This window comes from Odontesthes bonariensis, chromosome 8 (genome assembly GCF_027942865.1).
Source record: "Odontesthes bonariensis isolate fOdoBon6 chromosome 8, fOdoBon6.hap1, whole genome shotgun sequence".
Taxonomy (NCBI): domain Eukaryota; kingdom Metazoa; phylum Chordata; class Actinopteri; order Atheriniformes; family Atherinopsidae; genus Odontesthes; species Odontesthes bonariensis.
The window spans coordinates 21,056,330-21,076,652 of NC_134513.1; the positions used below are offsets into that span (position 1 = coordinate 21,056,330).

Consider the following 20,323-nt stretch of genomic DNA (forward strand, 5'->3'; position numbering starts at 1 on the left):
TCTGGTTGTTCGTGTTTTGACTGACCTGAATCACTTGTGGTCAAAGAGATAGTGTCTGAGATGTCAAGTGTTCTTGGAGATGTTTATTGCTGTTGTTAGGCAGTGAGTTTTGGCGATGCCTTCAAGAGATCGCAGAAAGCAGCCAGTGCTTTTTTTGGGCTTTGGTCTAGTCTACTTTTTTTTAATCTGCTAGTGTGTCTTGTCCTGCCTCCACCTCTGGCACCCTCTATACTTTCATTACCCCCTACCCGAACCAGGGTTTGCATCCCATTCCTGCTTTTTCTACCTCTTTTATTTCTTCCCCTACCCGAACCAGGGTTTGCATCCCCACCCCGCTGTGACTGGTGTGCAGTTGGTGAGAGGCTGGGGTAGCTTGTGGCTGCAAAAAAAAAAAAAAAAAAGATGGTTGTTGTGGTGTGAGGAGCAGTGATGGCTGTCATTAGGGGGGTGACTCTGGGACACCAGTGGTCATTGTCTAGCCTCCTGGAGGTGTCGTGGGCCCAACTAGACGAAACACAGATGAAAGGAGGTTCCCACCTGATGACCCCAATGATATGTTGGTCAGCACTGGGAGTATAGGGAATTATTAACTGAGTCTGGTCCATTTTTTCCTTTAGCACAAGTTTCTTGTGTTTACCTTGAATCCTATTGGTGAGTGATGTTATGTCGTCTGAAATGTGTTTGCCTAAAAATTTGAAATTGTGAACTTTTTCCACAGTTACTGATGTGTAACGTGGGTGGGGGTCTTCCTAAAGTCTATTACGAGTTCTTTTGTTTTCTTGGTGTTCATGTCGAGCTTGACATTAGTGGGGCTGACTGCATTGTGCGCATGTTTACTGCCCCCTTGTGGTCACAATGATTTTCTACATCAACACGCAATGATGGGTTGATGAAAAACTAGTCGAGAGCTTCCACCAGCGTGAACTATGTTGGAACAAAGTGCTGCCCTATAGGCCTATTGATAGATTTCTGTCCATAACATTCAAGTTAAATTCATGTGAGATGTACCAAGTGAACCTCACTAGGGAAAGTTGATCATGGCATATAATGATAATTAATCTTATTCTCGGACAGGCTGAGGTTGTATATTTCGAATATTTATCTGCTTTTTTGTTTTGTTTTGTTTTGTCAAGCATTATTGACGGGGTTTGAAACTATCAACCACAAATATTTATTATGTAATCACCTCCAGTTTTAATAGTCCTGCCTTCAAATAGTTCTGTGACCACCAGGGAGCAGTAAAAAACACAATCTTACTACGACACTTGTGAGCTACACGCAGATTCGAAGTAATAGGTTTTTACTGTGTATTTGCCAGGAATGTAATGTTATGATAAGAATCCTTCTGTAGAGTATTATCTTCAGGCTTACTCTAAAGATTTAGATGTACCCAAAGAAACTGAATTTAGGGTGTCTTTGATGGAGACTGTGTCTTCTAATCACCTCCTTAACTAGGGAAATTCCAGCCAACATTTATATACATGTATATACATGTTTATATGTATGTGTAAGTAGAAATTGGGAATTAAATGGGTTATAACTGTTCTCTGGGGCACTTCTGGCTTTTAGCCATCTTTCACTAAGTCTACCCACCCAGTGTTTTATTGTTTTGGTAATGGCAATGAAGAGAGCAAGGTTTCATTCAACTGACCAATGAGAATGGGAATAGCCACGGATTGACATGAAGTCTGGCCAATAGTATAGCTGGGAACACTGTGTTTACACCAGCCCATTTTTTCCGTACAAGGCGACTGTTTTGGTGAGTGAAGAAAAGTTCATTGAAATCGTTTATGGGTTTTAAAGCGTTTAATTCACGAAGTCATTTCCCAGGTTGAGTTATTTGTCCTTGAACTCGATACGGGGGTGAAAACGTGAAGCTGACAACGTTTGTTTTCTGTTGTAAAGGCAGTTTCGCTGCTCGCTCCCGTAAAGCTTTATTGTTGACGTTAGTTGTTTTGTTGTAATGCCTTTTGCGCAACAGGACGGCTCATCCGTTGCAGACTGCTTATAGTCATATTTTCACACTCTAAATGTCGTCGGTAACGTTTGGCCGTCCGTTACAGTTTAGACAGCAACGCTTTTGGTCGCTTTTGTCGACGTGAACAACTGGTTTTCAACTGCACTTTTGTTTCGTCACGAAAAATAACACCGCTTCCTTTGAAGTTGTTCTAGCAGTAAAAACGTCGACATTTTTTTTTTTTTATGTAATGACAGTCGACGATGTCGCACTGTTGCGCTTGTTGCTGGTGACTCCGTTCGTGTGTTTTAACTCCTTACTTGACCTGAATTATCGATGCCTTTCTCAGTATTGAATGAATGGGCTTTTAGTGCGCATGCGCGCTGTTTCTCAAAGTTTATAAACAAGATGTAGTCACATGACGAGAACGTTATGAAATAGATTGAACTGAGATACGTTTTTCTTTGCGTGGTTGTATATTTAAGAGTGACTGTGTGAGGTTCTTTCTTTTTTCTTTTTCTTTTTGTATTGTTGTTGCTCTCACCTGTAAATGACTCGTACTCTGTATGGTTGTTTTCCTCACTCGTAAAGTACTCATATTAACGCAGAATGCTCGTTAGGGCATATAGAGCGAAGAAGAGGATTGAATTAGCGGAAATATGACGTAAAGTTGCAAAACAGTTACTGAAATTTACAAAGATCTAGTCAGTGGAAGAAAAAAAAAGAGAGAAAGGACTTTTAAAGAACTTTAAGGAAATATAACTGCATATAATATATATATATATATATATATATATATATAAAGAGTGACTGTGTACAGTTTAAATGAGTAAACTTAGTTGTATTTGAGGTGTCAGCAGATACACCACCTCAACCGTAAAAGGATTATACACTTCTTCAGCTCAGTGAAAGGTTATGTTTGTGTGTGTGTGTGTGTGTGTGTGTGTGTGTGTGTGAGTGGGTCGGTGGCAAAATGCTGATGCAAATGTCTGGGTTAGCTCGAGGTCATATGTGTCATCTTCAGCATCAACTCTCTGGGTGTTTCAGTGGCTGGACATCATGGTGTGGGAGGTGGTAACTCCTGCTGTGCTGTCAAGCGACCCCAGTTATCACAACATGCAGGAGGCCCAGTCTCAGGCTGAACACACAGGTAACCACAGAGCAGTGGGCTGCAGGTTTAACTGGCGTCTTTACTGCCATTGCTGACGCTACTCTGCATTGTTAAGCCAGCATCCATGTTCCTCAAAGTCCACACCTGTAGTTGGTACCGGTTCCATCCAAAATGTATCGTTTTTCTAATTAACACTCGAGTTATGGATCGTCTCTTCACACTTCGCTGACATCAAGCAGTTGAGTAAGATTGTCTTCAACTGTCAGATTGATGGACTTTTTTTTAAAACAACCCCCCCGCCTGCTGGGTGGAAGTTGTTTATGAGCTTTCACATAGATTTACAAAGAATTTCCAGTTCAAAGGAATAATGGAAAAAGAGAAAGTTTTTAAATCTACTTTTTTTTTCAAACCAGATTTGGGGATTCTGGAAAGGTTCTGCGTGCCATACTTTGCAGATGTGTTCTGTCATGAGACTGAATGACTGATGAGAAAGCTTTTTATGAGACAAATGAAAGTGCTGTGAGGCAAAAATGTTTTGTGAGGTTCGTTAATTAACAACTACAAAAGTAGCCCAACTCCTAACCGGCCCAGTATACTCCTCACCCAGTGACATCCCGTTTTTTTTCTTCGTCGTTTCTTTGAGGAGGGATGATGGACGCAGACGGAGACCAGTCACATGATCTGCTGCGCTGTGACGAACACTTCCCTTCCTCACCTGGCCTCCCCACGAGCGACAGTTACATGGAATACGGTACGCAGTCATGTACAAAAGAAAGTATACTCTCCTCCTCCTTACTGTTTCCATAGGAATTAAGTAGCAGCCAGGTACAATTGATAATCTGATTATCATCAGTGTGAGCGCCTCTATAAAAGCAGAAGTTTTGTCAGTTTGCTGGTCTGGAGCATTCAGGTGTGTGTTAAAGGTGCCATGGCATGAAAATAAATGGAGACTTTTATATATTTCTATAGGCTTTAGTGGTCTCCTAATACTGTATCTGAGTTTTTTTCCCCAAAATTCTGCCTTGGTGCAGAATTACAGCCAGTCCCAAAAATGAGCTTTCCTTAGGATCCTCAGAATGAGCTGTTTAGGGTCTGCAGCTTTAAATGCAATTTAGGAGGAGAAAGGCGGGGCAAAGATTGCTCTGGTTTGCAAAGATGCACGTAGCGCGAGTCATTTCAATCAGGGGAAAGGCAGATATCGTGCGCGCCATAACACCAACAGCAGGACGGCTATCAAAACAACAAATAAGTACACAACACTCGCGTTACAGTAAAGGAGGTGTCCACTCGCATACCTCATGCTATTTACCGTTACATTAGCGACAGTGACCGAGCTATTAGCTGCAGAGCTAACGACACAGACAGACTGACCGTTTTGACTCTGTAACCATGAATGAATCATTATCCTGATGAAATGCACTGAATTTGCGGATTCATTGTTCTTCTTCTGTGGGCGGGGAAAGGCTCTGGGGGGAAATAACCTCGACGTCATATGAGGCGCTACGTCATAAGAGGCAGCTTTCCCGATCAGACCATCTGCATGGTCACATTACCAAAGGCGGAGAATAATTTCCATTGCATGGTTTAGGTCTATCTTCATTTTTAGCCACTGGGGGACTGCAGGCAGGCTAGGGGAACTCATATTAATGTTAAACAACCTTAAAAAGTGAAAATTTCATGCCATGACTCCTTTAACACAACGCCAAGGAGGAAAGACATTAGCAATGATCTTGGAGACATAATTGTTGCTGCCCATCGATCTGGGAGAGGTTAGAAGGTCATTTCCAGCCTATTTGGAGTCCATCGATCTACTCATTTCTGAGGCGGCCTTCTCACCTGCCGTTTGTTTTTCTCTCCCAGACGATCTTCCAGATCTGCAGGAGGTTGGAGATGAACCGACAAAGCCGACCGTTTACCAGGTGGAGGTCGGCGTGTCGCACCAGGAGCGGCACGCGCGCACGCAAACGCACAGCACACAGCCTCCAGACACGCTGTGGCTCACACAGCTGGCACACATTGCCACCGGACCTCAGAGCCCATTGCTACAGGAGCCCGCTCACAGCAGGTATGTTCGCTTCGTACATCCTGTATGAACTAAACTCAAATATTATGTACCAAAGGTATGGGCAAACCCTTCGGAATCCCTTTGAAACAACTTTGTGAAGAGAATTCAGTGAGGCAAGTCATGCATAGCCTGGGTGCAGGCCGAACTTAGCCCCGCCCTCAAAATTTTTTGGTCGGGAAGTTCGGTCTGGCTCTGCTCAGTTTGGAAATCATTATGCCCGACATCGAATCGGTCGACCCAATCAGATTGCCAGGGCGGGCTTTATACGATGATGGACAGATGATCAACAGGGACATTATCGACTACGTCGCTAAAGAGCGCTTGGTTTGACTTCGTTTGAAACAAACATGGCTGCCGCTGGAGAGCTAGGGTGTGTAGATTCTGCCATCGAGTCTGTTCTACAGGATCTCCACATTGCATTCATTTTGAAAGACGAACAGAGGAACGCGATAAAGGCTTTTATCGATAGAAAATATGTTTTTGCCGTCCTTCCTACAACAAGTGTGTGTCGCTTAATCTACGTCACATACTACGTTGCTCTGATTGGGTGTAGGTCTATCCAATTGAGCGAAGAGGCATTTTTTCTCCTGGTTCGTTTGAAACACGCCCCATACTCAAATCTCTATTGAGCGGTATCAGACTCGCATTCTGACTAGAATCGTGAGTATGACGTAGTCAGGCTAAGTCATACAGTCAAAAATAGTGAAAACAATGGTTTAAACAATTAAGTTCTCAAGCTGATCAGTGAGATCAGTTAAAGTGATGTAAGGAGTGGTCATTTGATAGCTGAAAAGATCTTGTTTCTTCATTGTTCTCTATAGTAGCAACATGTGAGGATTCTCTCTGTCATTTTCAGTTCTTCTTCAGTCTGCATCCCGAGCTCCAGCAGTGATCTACACTCCTACGCTCAGCCCCCTCCCACGCTCCTCAGCAGCACCATGTCGCCCTCCAGAGGTCACGGCAGGGAGCGCAGGCGCAGCAGGGTGGAGCTGCTTTTACTTTCTTTCTTTTGTTGCTGTTGTTTCTTTATAATCACCACCTTTTACCTTAACCCACTTATTTCTTCCATCTGTAATTATACAGCAGTATCAGGGTTTCATTTGAATTCTAAACCTGCAGTTTCAGGGAGGCTGCGCTAATTGTGGCTCTGGCTTCCTGCTTTAACAGACAAGCAGCGAATGTGGCTCTGCAATCTCAACCAGGTCCTCATTGTCTGATGATGAGGACATGGGCTGGAGTTATTCCTGCCCACCTACCACCTGGCACTGTTTCTTCAAAGGTAGACGAACACTCACTCTCTCACACACACACACACACACACACACACGCACACACACGCACACACACGCACACACACGCAGTCTATCAGTGGCCTACTTCCTTCTAAAAACAAGAAGTCTTTATATTCAGCCATTGATGAAACCAGTGAAAACTAACCTCTGTTCTTTTATATAAAACATTTTGGGTTTTTTTTATTATAAAACTGCTTTTTTTGCCATAGAATTCCTTAAATGTAACTCTACACTTCTTTCATTTTAGATAGTAGATCTTTGTTTATGCCACTTGCTTCTTCTTTAATGTTCTCTATTTTTCTTTTTCAACATTTTTCTGCTTATTCCGCTTCTCTCAATAAGGAATTCTTTCCTTTTTTGTGTGTGTCTTCCTTCTTCTACAAAGTATGCACGCACATAAACAAAGATGCTTGTCCCTCCATATGGTGACTACTGCCGAGAATGCAACGTACCGTGGCAATAAGCCTCACCTCATTTGTTGGATTTCAGCCTCCTCGTCTCCTGTCTCCCCTGTTCTCTTACTTACAACCCAGAAATATTTGTTCAAATACTTTGAAAAATGTTTCAGTTCATGAAATGCCCGCGGAGAAGAGAGGAAGTTGCTGGAGAAGCTATAAATGAGGATGCGCATGTGTCATTTGTGGAAACGAGTTGTTGACTGATCAGCTCCAGTAACACACATCTTTTCTTGATTCCACTGGATGTTTGGTGTTTTTTTTTTGTTGTTGTTTTTTTTTACTACGCCTAGAGCTGCTCAGTGAGGTAGTCATGCTTTTATATGTATCATGGAAAAAACAACCCACTGTGGGGCGATTTGTGTCACCGAGGCGAGGTGGACCAGAGGGGACACATGGCGAGCTGAGCCTACAGGTCATAAGCGCAGAGACATCAGCTCAATCCAGTTTATTTATAATGCACCAATTCACGGCAAACATCATCTCAGGGACTTTCCAAAGAAAGTAAAAAGTTGAATTGAGTATGGTGCAATTCAGTCCAGTTTATTTGTATTCACACATTGGCTAACGAAGCTAATGGATTGCATGAAGTCTTTAGCTTGATTCAGTCCCCTGTCCTGATCAGAACAATCCCTGTTAACAGGAATAAACCTCCAGCAGAGCCAGAATCAGCCAGAGCAGCCATCTGGCTGGACGGGTTGGGGGGTGAAAGGACACAACAAAAACCCGATCAAACATCATAACACCTGCTGAGAAACGCAAAGTTAATTACAGCAGTAATAGCCTAAATATGCAGTCACCAGCGAAAGTAGGGAGAGGTGAGTGAGTCAATAGAGCTTAACCCCAGGGATGGTGTAGGGTCAGCTGGAGCTTATAGATAGACAAACCTATCTAAAGGGAGGTTTTAAGCCTAATGTTGAAGGTAGAGAGGGTGTCTGCCAGACATATTTGCATAAAACCGTGAGAAATGGACCAGAAAGGCAAGACCAATCCAGTTGTGGAAATTCTCACACTGAGCAGAGCGTTTCATAATGAAGCAATTTCAGAGCAGCCAGGTTTTTTTTTTTGTTGGTTTTCTTTTGTGTTAGCTGCTCATCGAAACGTACAACTTAGATTAGAGATAGTGTGCACTACAACAGTGGTTCTGATCTTTCTTTTTTAACTCAGGCTTTCCTCTTCAGGCTCACATAAAAAGAGCTGCTCTAGACGTACTTTAATTATTCTATACAGCGCAAAATGCGCCTCCAACCTGACACTTCATTTGGAAGAAGTGCAGACAAAAAAATCTGATCAGTTAAGACAAGAGGGGATCGCTGTCCGAAAACTGTCAGTTATGCAAAGTAATTAGTTAACATCTGTCTACTGTTTGTCGAGCTGCACATAAAACTCTAAAACATTTTCCTCAAGAACTGCATTTAGCCCAATAATAACATGGGCATCACCTCAATCTCAGACCAAACCAAAGTGAAATAAGTTATACAGACTGAACCCTTTCTAATCTGTGTTTGATCCAAAATCAGCTTTTCTGCAAATCAGGACAAGATAAGGGACCAGGTGTAACATACAGCTCATATTTAGCTTATTCCCTCAGCTGAGGAACACTGAGTTGTTCTTAAGAGTTCCCATAAACCTTGCCCACTCTGAGTAAAGATGCTCTTTACTTGTCAGGAACTCGCCTGCGTTTCCACAGTGGCTCTAACGTTCAGTGGCAGGATGCTGAGGACTTGGAGTCCAGTGAGAAAGATTGTGCCAACGAGGAGCGGTCCAGATCTCTAAAGGTAATTTTTGAGATATTTTTTGTTTTAAACTTAATGTTATACGGCTCAATGAGTTGGAAAAAAAAAACCTTGCTTTTGTGTAGAGTTATGGCTCTGAGGGTCTACAGCTGGTGGAGCAGGAAGAGGTCGTGTTGTCTGGTCAGGCTGTCCAACAGCTAACCTTTGACCCCGGGGTATTTGGACACACCCCCATCACGGCACAGTGCCAACTGGATCACCCCTTTTATGTCAAAAGCAAAGGTATGAGCGTGGCCGGGGAGAAACGACTGATTAAACAACATTATCACAGCTTCTTCACTCAAAGTCCCTCTGTCTTTCTGTTAGGTTGGTCGTCATTCTACCCGAGCTTGACCGTGGTGCATTATGGGATACCGTGCTATGAAATGGAAGTAGGAGATGTGTGCCTGCCTCCAGGACACAGAGATGCCAAGCACACAGATGACTCACTGGTCTTTGACACATTCAAAAGGTAAAGGAGACATTACAGAGTATGTGTGATGCTGCAGCACAAGTAACACTGAATGCAGTTTTAACAGGAGTGGTAAAGTTTTTTGATTTGTGAAAAACTCAGTCCACCCTTACTGTTAACACAGGAATTACGAGGGTAAGTAGCAGCCGGGTGCTCCTGATCAAACACACTTGAATGATCGATCATCATCAGTGTGAGCGCCTCCAGAAAAGCAGAAGTTTTGGCAGTTAACACAATGCCAAGGAGGAAAGACCTCAGCCATGATCTTAGAGAAGAAGTCGCTGCTGCCTATCAATCTGGAAAGGGTTATAAGGTCATTCAAACAGTCCAGAGTCCACCATTCTGCAGTGAGAGATTATTTACATGTGGAAAACATTCAGGATAGTTGTCAAACTTCCCAGGAGTGGATGTCAAGGTCAGACCGTGCAATGCTAGAGGAACTGCAAAAAAAAAAAACAAAAGCCACATCTCAGACTCTACAGGCCTCGGTTAGCATGTTAAATGTTAATGTTCATGACAGTACAATTAGAAAAAGACTGAACAAGTATGGCTCGTTTAGAAGGGTTGCTGGAGAAAGCCTCTTCTCTTTTAAGTTTAGAAAGTTTTATCTGAACAAACCACAAGACTCCTGGAACAATGTCCTTTGGGCAGACCAGACCAAAGTGGAGATGTTTGGTCATAATGCACAGTAGCACGTTTGGAGAAAACCAAACACAGCATACCAGCACGGTGGTGGAGGACTGACTGCTTCTGCATTTGATTTCTTATCTGTTAAATAATGTTACAGTGTTGTAAGGAACAGCTTCGGTGATGACACGCTGGTTGTATATATACTGGCCTAATCCTCCGGTCAGAGCATGCAACAACTTCTCTCCTTTAGATGATATTCATTGACATGGCTATCCAAATGAACAGGACGGATTGTATACGTGTGTGTGTGTGTGTGTGTGGTTTGTGATATCTGTAAACAGAATGACAATAACAAAATAGCATCATTAATAATTAACCTGCTATACAGTGACATTTATAGAAGGACCATTAAACAACACAATGCAAGTTGCGTGACCAAACTACACTGAGACAACCCGGTCTGCTATCGGTCCGGTCAATTTGACACGCTAGCATCAATATGATAGCTACAGCCTCAACGAACGACAGCTATATAGCTAAATGGACAGTGACAGAAGGAAATAAAATGTATATTTAACTGAGTTAAATGTCGGGCCATCCATGTTTCATGTTAAAGACGTGCTAAATGGTAAACTAACGAGCAAAATGAGCATATTATCGGGATGATATTAATGGCTCACATCACATGAGAAATATAAACAGTATCCGCTCATCAAGTAACTTACGTCATCACCGACGTCCAACAAGTGAACAACACAGACGGTTTTCTCGAACACGCTGTTTGCATGAAGCAACTTGCCTGTGACGTGTACTCCTTACAGCAGGGAATTCACAACGAGTGTGACATGTTAATATTTAGTCATTCATCTTAGGTTGCATTTACCTCATTTGAAGATGCAGTAAGGACGACATTGTTTTTATCATGTTCTTATACGTACTAGCCTGGCTCTCACGCAGACCCTTCGTGCTTCGTGCATCTTCGTTACACTTCGTGAGCTCGCACTAGGGTCTGGGCTCGCCTTGTTGAGCCCGAAGTCTTCGGTTACCCCATAACCGGGCCAATCATAATCGTGGGGCGGGGTGTTAACAGGTATGACGTAGCATCCGGCGCGACAACGAACACAGTCAAACACAGCCATTGCCGGCGATTAGCTGCTGCTAGCTCCTGCTTTGCTCGCTGCTGTTGTGTTTTGTTTATTTTCCACCACAGACCGAAAGACTGGTCGCGCTCCAACGCGTCACGTCCGCTTTCGATATGATTGGTCGAAGTAGTACGTGACACACACATTGAATTCTCCAATCAGGTTCGAGAGGTTTTTGAATACAACCCCCGCCTACTCACAGCAGAGAACAGCTAGGCAACCGACAAAATTCCAGATGGATGAGAAACATCCATCTGCGTGAGAACCAGGTTAATACGTACAGCATCAGAAGTTGATTTCTTTTTCACATGTTTGAATGTTGATCTGTCGTATTAAGACATTGCACTAATGCACTTTCTTTTTACCACAGCTCTCGATGCGGCTTTTAGACTAACCCTTAAATACTGTGCGCTTCTTTGTACAAAAGTTGAAGAATGTTTTGTGTGTGGCTCTTCCTCAGCTACGATTTTACCCCTCTGGACTCCTCTGCGGTGTACGTGTTGAGCAGTATGGCCAGACGGCGACGTGCCTCTCAGTCCAGTGGGGGAGCCGTTTCTCCACACAGAGACGCCTTACCAGGTCTTGCACTTCAGATGTCCTACTTTCTCTTCACCCATTGGGTGAATGAATAGAAACAGGAAGACTATGCTGTTTGTAAAATATAAAAAGCTCAGCCAAGCAGAGGGTTAATTCCATGAAAAAAAGAAAAAGTCGTGCAGGAACAGAAGAGATTTTCTCGTGCTCTAATGTGAACCTATTTACATCACACAGATGTTCACAGTCCGAGCCATTCCCACTCCAGTCATCAAAAGCCAACCAAGAACCAGCTTGTCAAAGCACAAGGTGATAACAGTCCCTCGCCCACTAAGTGCAAGAGGCCAATGAACGCCTTCATGCTGTTTGCTAAGAAGTTCCGAGTGGAGTACACACAGATGTACCCAGGCAAGGACAACAGGTGGGTGCACCCTGTGACTGTGTTGTGACGCAGTGTTGTGCATAGCCATGTCTGATGTGTGATAATGTGTGTGTCCGCCGCTACAGAGCGATCAGCGTCCTCCTCGGCGAGCGGTGGAAGAAAATGCGAAGCGAGGAGCGCCGAGCGTTCACGCTGCAGGCCAAAGCACTCGCCGACGAGCAGAAGAGACTCAACCCCGACTGCTGGAAACGCAAACGAACCAACTCTGTAAGGACACACATAAGCCCCTTTCACACTGCGACCCGCTACCTTAGCGGGTACAAATTGCACCTTCGACCCGCGTCGAGCAATGTGAACGCTTGGCGTGTTCAGGTGACCCCTGTCGCCTGAAGCCGAGTTCAGGGGGCGTTGCCTAGTGGCAGAGCGTCACACGAAACACATAAAATGCTGGGCGTGTACAATGACGTAGGCACAAGCCATGCGTCGGAGGTAGGGTTAAATAGAGTAGAGTAGAGTAGAGTACTATTTATTAATCCCGAAGGAAATTAAGGTGTCAAGTAGCAAACATATATCAATACAAAAAACACAAGGCACTATACACAATATTGGACATATAACAGCCATATAACTCTTCCATATATTACACATATATCAGCCATATAGCTCTTCCATACAATCAGCAAAAAAAATCACCTTGAGGACTCGTTTTTGCAATTGTATATGCAGTTCATGGAGATGTTATTTTACGGGGTGTGGATGGTTACAACGTGGGATGCCGCCGAAAAACATATGCGGAGAATACAAGAGCACTATAGTCCCCGAAATGTGGCGGTAAATAACGTCCTCTGCTCGGAGGCTGAGGAGCTCGCGGACCTCCTTGTCTCCCCAGTTGGCCATCTTCAAAAATGTCTCGAACTTGATGTAGGCTAGAACAGAGTGAAACTTGTCCTCACCTGTCGCTGTTGTTCTGAATCAGCTGTCCATTCTGTCTTTTAAACTCCTCACGTCACGCCCACGTCCGACCCCCGTCGATTGCGTTCACACCAAACTCGGCTCGGCAAAAAGACTAGGGTCCGACGCGGGTCGAAAGGCGAGTCGAGTTTACGCGGCAGCCCAGGTCGGCAGTGTGAACGCAACAGCGGACACGCTAAATTCGCGGATTAAACGCGGGTTATTCCTCAGTGTGAAAGGGGCTACTGATAAAATGCAGTCCCTTGCCTCGAACCCCAAACATACCCACTGAATGCTTTACTCTTAAAGCCTCAGTATGCTTCTCCGTCGCTATCCGTCAATGCGTCTCCGTAGTCCGTCCTTTAAACGGATACGCAAGGCAATGCACCTCCCAATCAGCAGGCGTCGCTAACGACCTAATCTCACGACGTCTACCGTGAAAGTCGTTGATTGATTGTTCACCTTCCGGCTCCGTTCCACTCCTCACAGTGAACGATGGCGACCGAGAGAGAAAGACTGTTGTTGGAGTTGGAGCTTGTTGAAATTGAAATGCAAATAATTTTGTTGACCGGCACACAGTAAACTCTTTCAAAAATGGCGGCGTTGTTGTTGTGAGAGGAGGGTGCTAACTAACTCTCCTCGACGGATAGATAGAAATTTTGGCCGACCCACGCAAGCTACGGAGAGGGCTCTCCGTAGGCAATCATAAATCAGCCTTTATCCCACCTATGAGCCCAAAACCAAGTTTTTTTTGGGGGCTTTTTTGTATAGGACAGTGGAGAGAGACAGGAAGCAGGGGGCAGAGAGAGGGGGAATAACACGCAGCAAAGGGCCGTCCGGTGCGGGATTCGAACCGGGGCCAGCTGCAGCGAGGACTATAGCCTCTGTACATGGGGCGCCTGCTGTACCCACTACGCCACAGACCGCCCCCAAAACCAAGTTTTAACCTTGAAAATCACTTTGTACCTGTTGGCACAAAATTGCTGTCCCAACAAGTTGGTGTGCACTTAAATGCTACCTTGTGTAAGATAAACAAGCACACACTTAAAATAGTTTTTCTATTTTTGTGGTGATTCACCATTGGCATAATGCATCCATGACCCCTTACCTTTACCCTAACCATAAAACCTAACCTTTAAACAAGTTGGGCCCACCATTTGGGCCCCCACAAACATGCCAGACCCAACAAGTATAATGAGCTCCTCATGTTTGGGTCGCACTCACACAGCTTCACCCTTTGTTTTGTTCCCCTCTGATTGCCTTCCTCTTTGTCCAACAGGGCTGTCAAGGAAATTAAGGCCGCAGAGGAGGAAACGGGACGACCGACAGGACTTGCAGGAGTACACACACTTTGCTCACACACGTAGAAGCCACGCAGAGCCAAATACCGTTCTGCATTCTGTTTCATCTCGAGCTCTCAAATCCATGAGATGATCACAAATGTCCCAGTTTTACTGCTTTTACAAACACTCATAACTCGTGTCAAAAAATGTCACAGTGTAACAATTTAAAGTGTGATTATTTGTTCATAGGAATCTTAACAGGAGTGTAGTATCTCCTGCCACACGTTTCCAAACCGAATGATGAATCAGACCAGCGGGTTTTAACTTTAATGACTTTACAGAAATGTGACGGTAGAAAAAAGAAAAAAAAAAGAGATTCTGATCATTTTCAGTTTCTCATCTTATGCTTGAAACAGGTGAAGGTTGTGGTGCTGTAGCATTTTAGCCAAAGTAGGACATGTAGCCAAAATCTTATGTTGTACAAATAGAAATATGAAATTTATTTTCTTGCCTGTAATACTTGTATTTGGACTCATTGCACAAAACTATGATATATATTTTAATGTTGCTTTTATGTGATTTATCGCATAGTATTTCAGTTACTAAACAAATGTACACCATGTCTAAAAACGGGGCCTGGGTTTTTATTCACGTTGAAGATGGATTCATTAGTGCTTAAGTTTTTCACCTTAAAGGTGCCCTGTGGAGTTTTCATGTAAATGAACAACAGTTCTGTTTGAATACAACATTACTCACCAAATCCAAAAGGATCCAGTACTGTTCGAAAGTCTTGAGACACCAGCAATTTATTTAAAAATGTGCACACATAAATGTAAATATAAGGCAAAAGTGGAGATTGTACAATTCTAACCAGCTAAAAGTCAATATATGGTCTGAGCACCTTTATTCTCCCAACACCCTCTTGGAGCTTTCTCATCATCTCTTTAAGGAGTCTTCAGGAATAGTTCTCCAGGCATCTTGAAAGACATTCCAAAGCTCTTCTTTGGATGTTGGCTGCCTTTTTTTTATTCCGTTCTCTGTCAAGATGATCCCACACCGCTTCAATATTGAGGTCCGGGCTCTGGGGAGGATTCATCCCTCCAGAAGACCTGTTGCCACTGATTTTCAGTCCACTTCTTGTGTCATTTGGCTCGGCTCAGCCTTTTCTCCCTGTTTCCCTTCCTTAAGAACGGCTTCTTGACAGCCACCCTTCCATGGAGACCATTTCTGATGAGGCTTGAGTGAACAGTAGATGGATCCACTGAAGGTCGAGATGCATCTCTGAGGTCCTGTGTCAGGTTTTCACTCGATGTTTCCCTATTTCTGAAGGACTTTACTTTCATATAGAAGCGATATGGGGTAAGATGAGACACTTTTACTTCTGCAGTCCTCAGGATAAGAGAAGAGTAAGTAAAATAAAAGCCTCTAACCAAATTTCAGGATCATTTTAAATAATCAGAAGGAATGTTTGACAAAGAGTTTTAAAAATACGGCTTATTATATTAAAGGGTTCCTGCAATGGAAAAAAATGCCCCTCCAAAAATAAGTAAGAAAAACAGCAAATACGTGACGTTTTTGCTTGAAATAAGCAAAAAATCTGCCAATGGAACTAGTGAAAATCGGCTTGTCAAGATTTCTTGAAATAAGATGTGATATTTGGGACATTTGAGTTAAAAGTGATCTTGAAATTAGCTGAAAAACCTCTTCAAATGTCAAAAAAAGCTTGTTTCATATGAAATCTGACTCAAAACAATTTGTTTTCAAGACTTTTTCATTTAACAAGATATTCCAGATGTATTGTCTTTAAACAAGTCCCTATATCTGTCTGAAATAGAACTTGTTAGGCAGTTGTGTCTTATATTAAGTGTAATGAGATATTTTGACTAGAAATGAGACAAATATACTTGGTGAGACTTTGATTTTTTCCAGTGTGTGGCTCTGTTTGCATCTGTTTAGGGGTAAGTTGATCCATATCAGGGGGTAAGTGGGGCAAACTGGCCAACACACTTAATCTAAATCAAACCCATGGGAACTTTGAAAGATAACTAGCTTCTTTAAAAAAACTAATTCAGTAGTCTATTTTATGTTTATGCATTTAGCAGACACTTTTATCCAAATTAAGCGACTTACAAATGAGGATAACATTCCAGCTAACGTCAGAGGTGACAGGGGTGACAGTGTAGAGATACAGGCATAGAGGGAAGTACAGGGTAAGTGCTCGGATAGGAGATGCTCTCTGAAGAGCTGGGTATTCAAGAGTTTCTAGAAGATAGACAGGCCCCTGTTCTTGTATCATTTTTATTTCAAATCAGAAACTAAACTGTCAAAAACTAATGCCCAAACTAACATTATTATTGCCTATGTTGACTGCAAAACTAGTCCCTTTTAAACTTTTGGGATATTGCAAACAGCTGCAGATTGAGGACCAGTGCAAATTACTTTTCAGCTGCCTCTTCATCCAGGATGGTAGTGAAATATGAGTTTTTACCCCGAAAAGTTCCTTTGCCCCACAGCTGATATTTTGGAAAAAAAAACTACGTAGCTTACTAAGTCAGGCAAATATTTAGCTCAATGATTTGCATGACTTGAATATACTGACAAAGTACCAGCATATCATAAATATTTTGAATTGGCATCGATGTAGCAGCCATTACATCTAATTTGTCAATTTTTTTTTTTTACTTCAACAGGCAAAAAGGAAAATGTTAAAGGAAATTAGCGCTTATCATTACTCCCAATATATATATTTTTTGTTGTTGTTGTTTTAAATCAAGTCGGGCAGAAATGAAATGATCCAAAATAAATATTCATATAACGTTCAAAGTGCATTGTAAACAAGAAACGGGGTGGCTCATCTTGCCCCACACTCCCCCTACTGTTCATCTGATGTAGATGGTTCTTTTCACTTTCTTGTCCTCACGCATTGCACACCATGGTGAAAAATCAAATAGTTCTTAAGAAATCACCTTGTTGGTGCAAAAACACCATTTTGTGTCTTTTGTAGATGCAAAAAAAAAGAGAAATGGGAACAAATTAAATATCTCCGCAAAATCGGTGTGTCAGTGAACGGATGCTTTGCTTGTTTGTATTTTATGTGCGACCACAGCACTGGTTAATCGCTTGAGTTCGGTGCATTTTTTTCTGTTTGAGTGAATTGTAGGTCAGTTTTAAGTGGCTAAACGAGCAAAAAAAATCCCACATTCCTCTGAAAATGGTCAAGTACAATAACTAGACTGTGAGAAAGTGAAAAAGCAGCCAATGTCCAAAGCTTCAGAAAGCCTGGAAAACTATTGGTTAAGACCACTTTAAAAGATTACAAGAAAGTCTGGCTGTCTGGGAAAAACAATGTAAAAAGATAAATGAGGGGTGGCTCAAGACTTGTCGCAGTACTGTATATCAAATGCTTTTCTTTCCTCAAAACAATGGCAGAGCCAGTTTTTAAAAAGATGCATTGTTGCATTTCCTGTTGTGTCACTGCCGCCTGTTTTTCAGCTACTGCTCGGACTCTCATTGACGCACTAGTGTGTGCACACCCGTGTGTCAATGAGAGCAAGCGCCAGATAAGCAGAACTTGTGTAAACTCCACATGGAACCTTGAAAAAAAAGATATTTACCTCCCTAAAGGCTTCTATTTTAAAAGAGTAATGAGGGGTTGAATTTCCTGGTGGAAGTACAAACAAAGATATATTTTACTGGATGAGTGAAGGTTTGTGGTAATTTGATATCGTTACAGAAGATTTTAACCTCTTTGTGCCATAATGATGTTTCTAAAGTATCTTTGAAGACAGAAATACTGGTGGGTTGATGAGGATTCATTCACTCACAGCTTTATTTCAGGGATTTCCAGCAAAAAAGCCCTTCCCTGAACTTCTTATCTATTACGGTGAAATAACCCCCTCCCCCTCAGTTTGTGTCGTTCCCTGATTCTGTCATTAACAGGAAAAAAAACGATAGCTGTTTGGTCCCACCCATTGAAGTTTATCTCCAACAGTGAGTTTTTTTTTCTTCACTCAGTGTGGAAAAGGAGAAAGATTTCTTTAAAACAAATGTGGCCGCTGTCAGGAAGGCCGCGTGTACACCGAGAAACTTTGATATCAGAAGGGATGACATTCTGCCAAGCTAATAAAGTCGCTCAACTAAAGTTACCGTGCACGTTTTGTTGAGTTGACGGTCATAAGAAAAGAAAATCCGGGTGATTTGGTATTAAAAATGCGTTTCCCTGCACTCTGTAAACATTTGCTTGCATGTTTCCGGTGAGAACAGAGGCAAACCCCAGTCTGCTCCGATTCGTTGGCTCCAGCGGCCTCATCAGGCACCGCCCACCAATCAGCACCAGCTTTGTTCAAAACTTAAATTCCAAAAGGTATTTAATCGGGTCCGAAGTTGGTAAACTCCCCCGAGGACAGGATAAGTCATCAACATTTATCATTTTCCCCCCTAAAAATGGAAAATAATCTGAAAATACCATTAAGAGGGCACTTTAATAAAAACAAACATTTAGTTTATTTATGTCCTGCCCATTCACAACAAAGGTCATCTCTTAGAAATGAAAAAAGTTCAGTTTGATACACCCAATTCAGTTAAACTTGTGTAATTGTATATTTATATAGACAAATAGCAACATTCTACATAAAGGCCCTGACAGCTCTCAGCCTTCGACTCATTTTGGAATGAACGTTAAAGCCTGCAAAGACAGAAGCTGGTATTAGATGTGCTAGTTTCTTACCGCCCGTACGATCGCTTCAATATTTTTACGGACAGCGGCTATTCTTGTAAAAGTCCTATGACCTCGAATGCTGAGTGCATGTAAACACGCCCATTGCTTTAGTAATTCATCAGGTCTATGGGAACCCCAGCTGCGTTTGGCTGAAGAAACACCACTTCGTTTAATTCTGAAAGATTTATGTCACTTCACTTTCCAAAGCAGAGGGAGCGGTAGGGTGGACACTCGTATTCTCACTGCATAACGAGGTTTAATCTTAATGCACTATATTCACTTTATCCTCTGTGACTGCTACAATACAATGTGTAATGACAAATATTAATATGATTATATAGAAATATATATATTTTTTTGGTTTGACTTAATCTTTGGTAACTTTTCATGGTTGTGCTTATCATAACTTGACTGTTTGTCTTTGCTATGATGTCGTGTCCAGGTTGAGCTGTGGAGACAATGCAATACAGTGTATTAAAAGTGAAAATAAAAGCGTCATATATGTGGAACCGCATCTGCCCCGCGTCTGGACTCGTTTCAGATGAGAAAGTCTGGGTTTAGTATGAAAAAAAATCAAAAACAAGAAGCACTTCCTCTGAGACAGCTACAATGAAAAATAGACACATACAGGTTTGAAACTAATCTTTAATCCTGTTGCTGGATATATATATGTATATATATATATATATATATATATGTGTATATATATATATATATATACACTGCACCAGCTTTTTGCTAGAGATAAAAAGTACAGACATGGAGCTGCTACAGCAAACATACAGATAAAAAGATATTCCAGGACATTCCATTAAAACTATAAACATGATCAATATTTCCAGGCTAACATTATCAAATAGAGTCCACAGTTATGTACGTGTAAATGACTAGAAAATCACCTTTTATAGTAAAATAGAAAATATATAGAGGTACAGTATAAACATACAGTAATTTGGCCTTCAGGGGTTGTTGTTTTGTTTTTTTACACAAAGTTTGATGCCAGTGAAAAAAAAAAAAAAAGGGAATCACAGTCTGTCGGGCTGCAGTCTCCTCCGTGATTTATGCCATTTGGTATCCCCAGATGGGCTAGAAAATAAATCATACTCTCAGGTGCCAAACGGCCACAGAGAAAAGCTGCAGCGTTGTTTTAAAGTGATTCAGTGGTGTACTGACCGCGTCTTCACGGAATAGACACTTTTAGACATCTTCGAAAATGACAACAATCGCAACGAGTGACGCAGAGCTTTTCCTTCCCTCTGCTACGCATTCTCAGTCAACAGTTTTCAAACTTAGAAAAGGTCTTGACTGAATGAGGGGTGGATTTTACAGTCATAAGAAAACACGAAAGGCTTTTATTGACATTTTATTCATGCTACTGAGGAATTTTGCCGCCCTCTCAGGTTTCACTCTCAGCAGACGGATTTGCGCCAGAAAAAACACGTCAAATCTCGAATTGCATCTTCAACAAAACATCTGAACCCGATGAGCTCTGCAAGGCAGTGACCAGTATTGTGGATTTGAAAAAGGCACTGGCAAGGAGTCAGCTCATCATCGTTT

The 20,323-nt window shown here is 42.3% G+C and overlaps 1 protein-coding gene across 4 annotated transcripts; it reads left to right on the forward strand.

Annotated features, from left to right (window-relative positions):
* The first annotated feature begins 1,679 nt into the window (after positions 1 to 1,679).
* LOC142385487 (HMG box-containing protein 1-like) lies at positions 1,680 to 19,275 on the forward strand. 4 transcript variants are annotated; one of them, XM_075472073.1, is made up of 13 exons: positions 1,680 to 1,759; positions 3,005 to 3,107; positions 3,712 to 3,819; positions 4,929 to 5,133; positions 5,990 to 6,116; positions 6,301 to 6,412; positions 8,549 to 8,658; positions 8,742 to 8,898; positions 8,983 to 9,127; positions 11,360 to 11,478; positions 11,671 to 11,854; positions 11,941 to 12,082; positions 14,046 to 19,275. In XM_075472073.1, exons 2-13 carry the CDS (start codon positions 3,017 to 3,019, stop codon positions 14,061 to 14,063), a joined length of 1,518 nt encoding a protein of 505 aa, XP_075328188.1. In that variant the 5' UTR covers positions 1,680 to 1,759; positions 3,005 to 3,016; the 3' UTR covers positions 14,064 to 19,275. The 4 variants fall into 4 exon arrangements, with proteins under 4 accessions (XP_075328188.1, XP_075328192.1, XP_075328190.1 ...); XM_075472075.1 differs by lacking the exon at positions 1,680 to 1,759 and adding an exon at positions 1,790 to 1,830; XM_075472077.1 differs by lacking the exon at positions 3,005 to 3,107 and having other exon boundaries at positions 1,721 to 1,759.
* Positions 19,276 to 20,323: the final 1,048 nt, after the last annotated feature.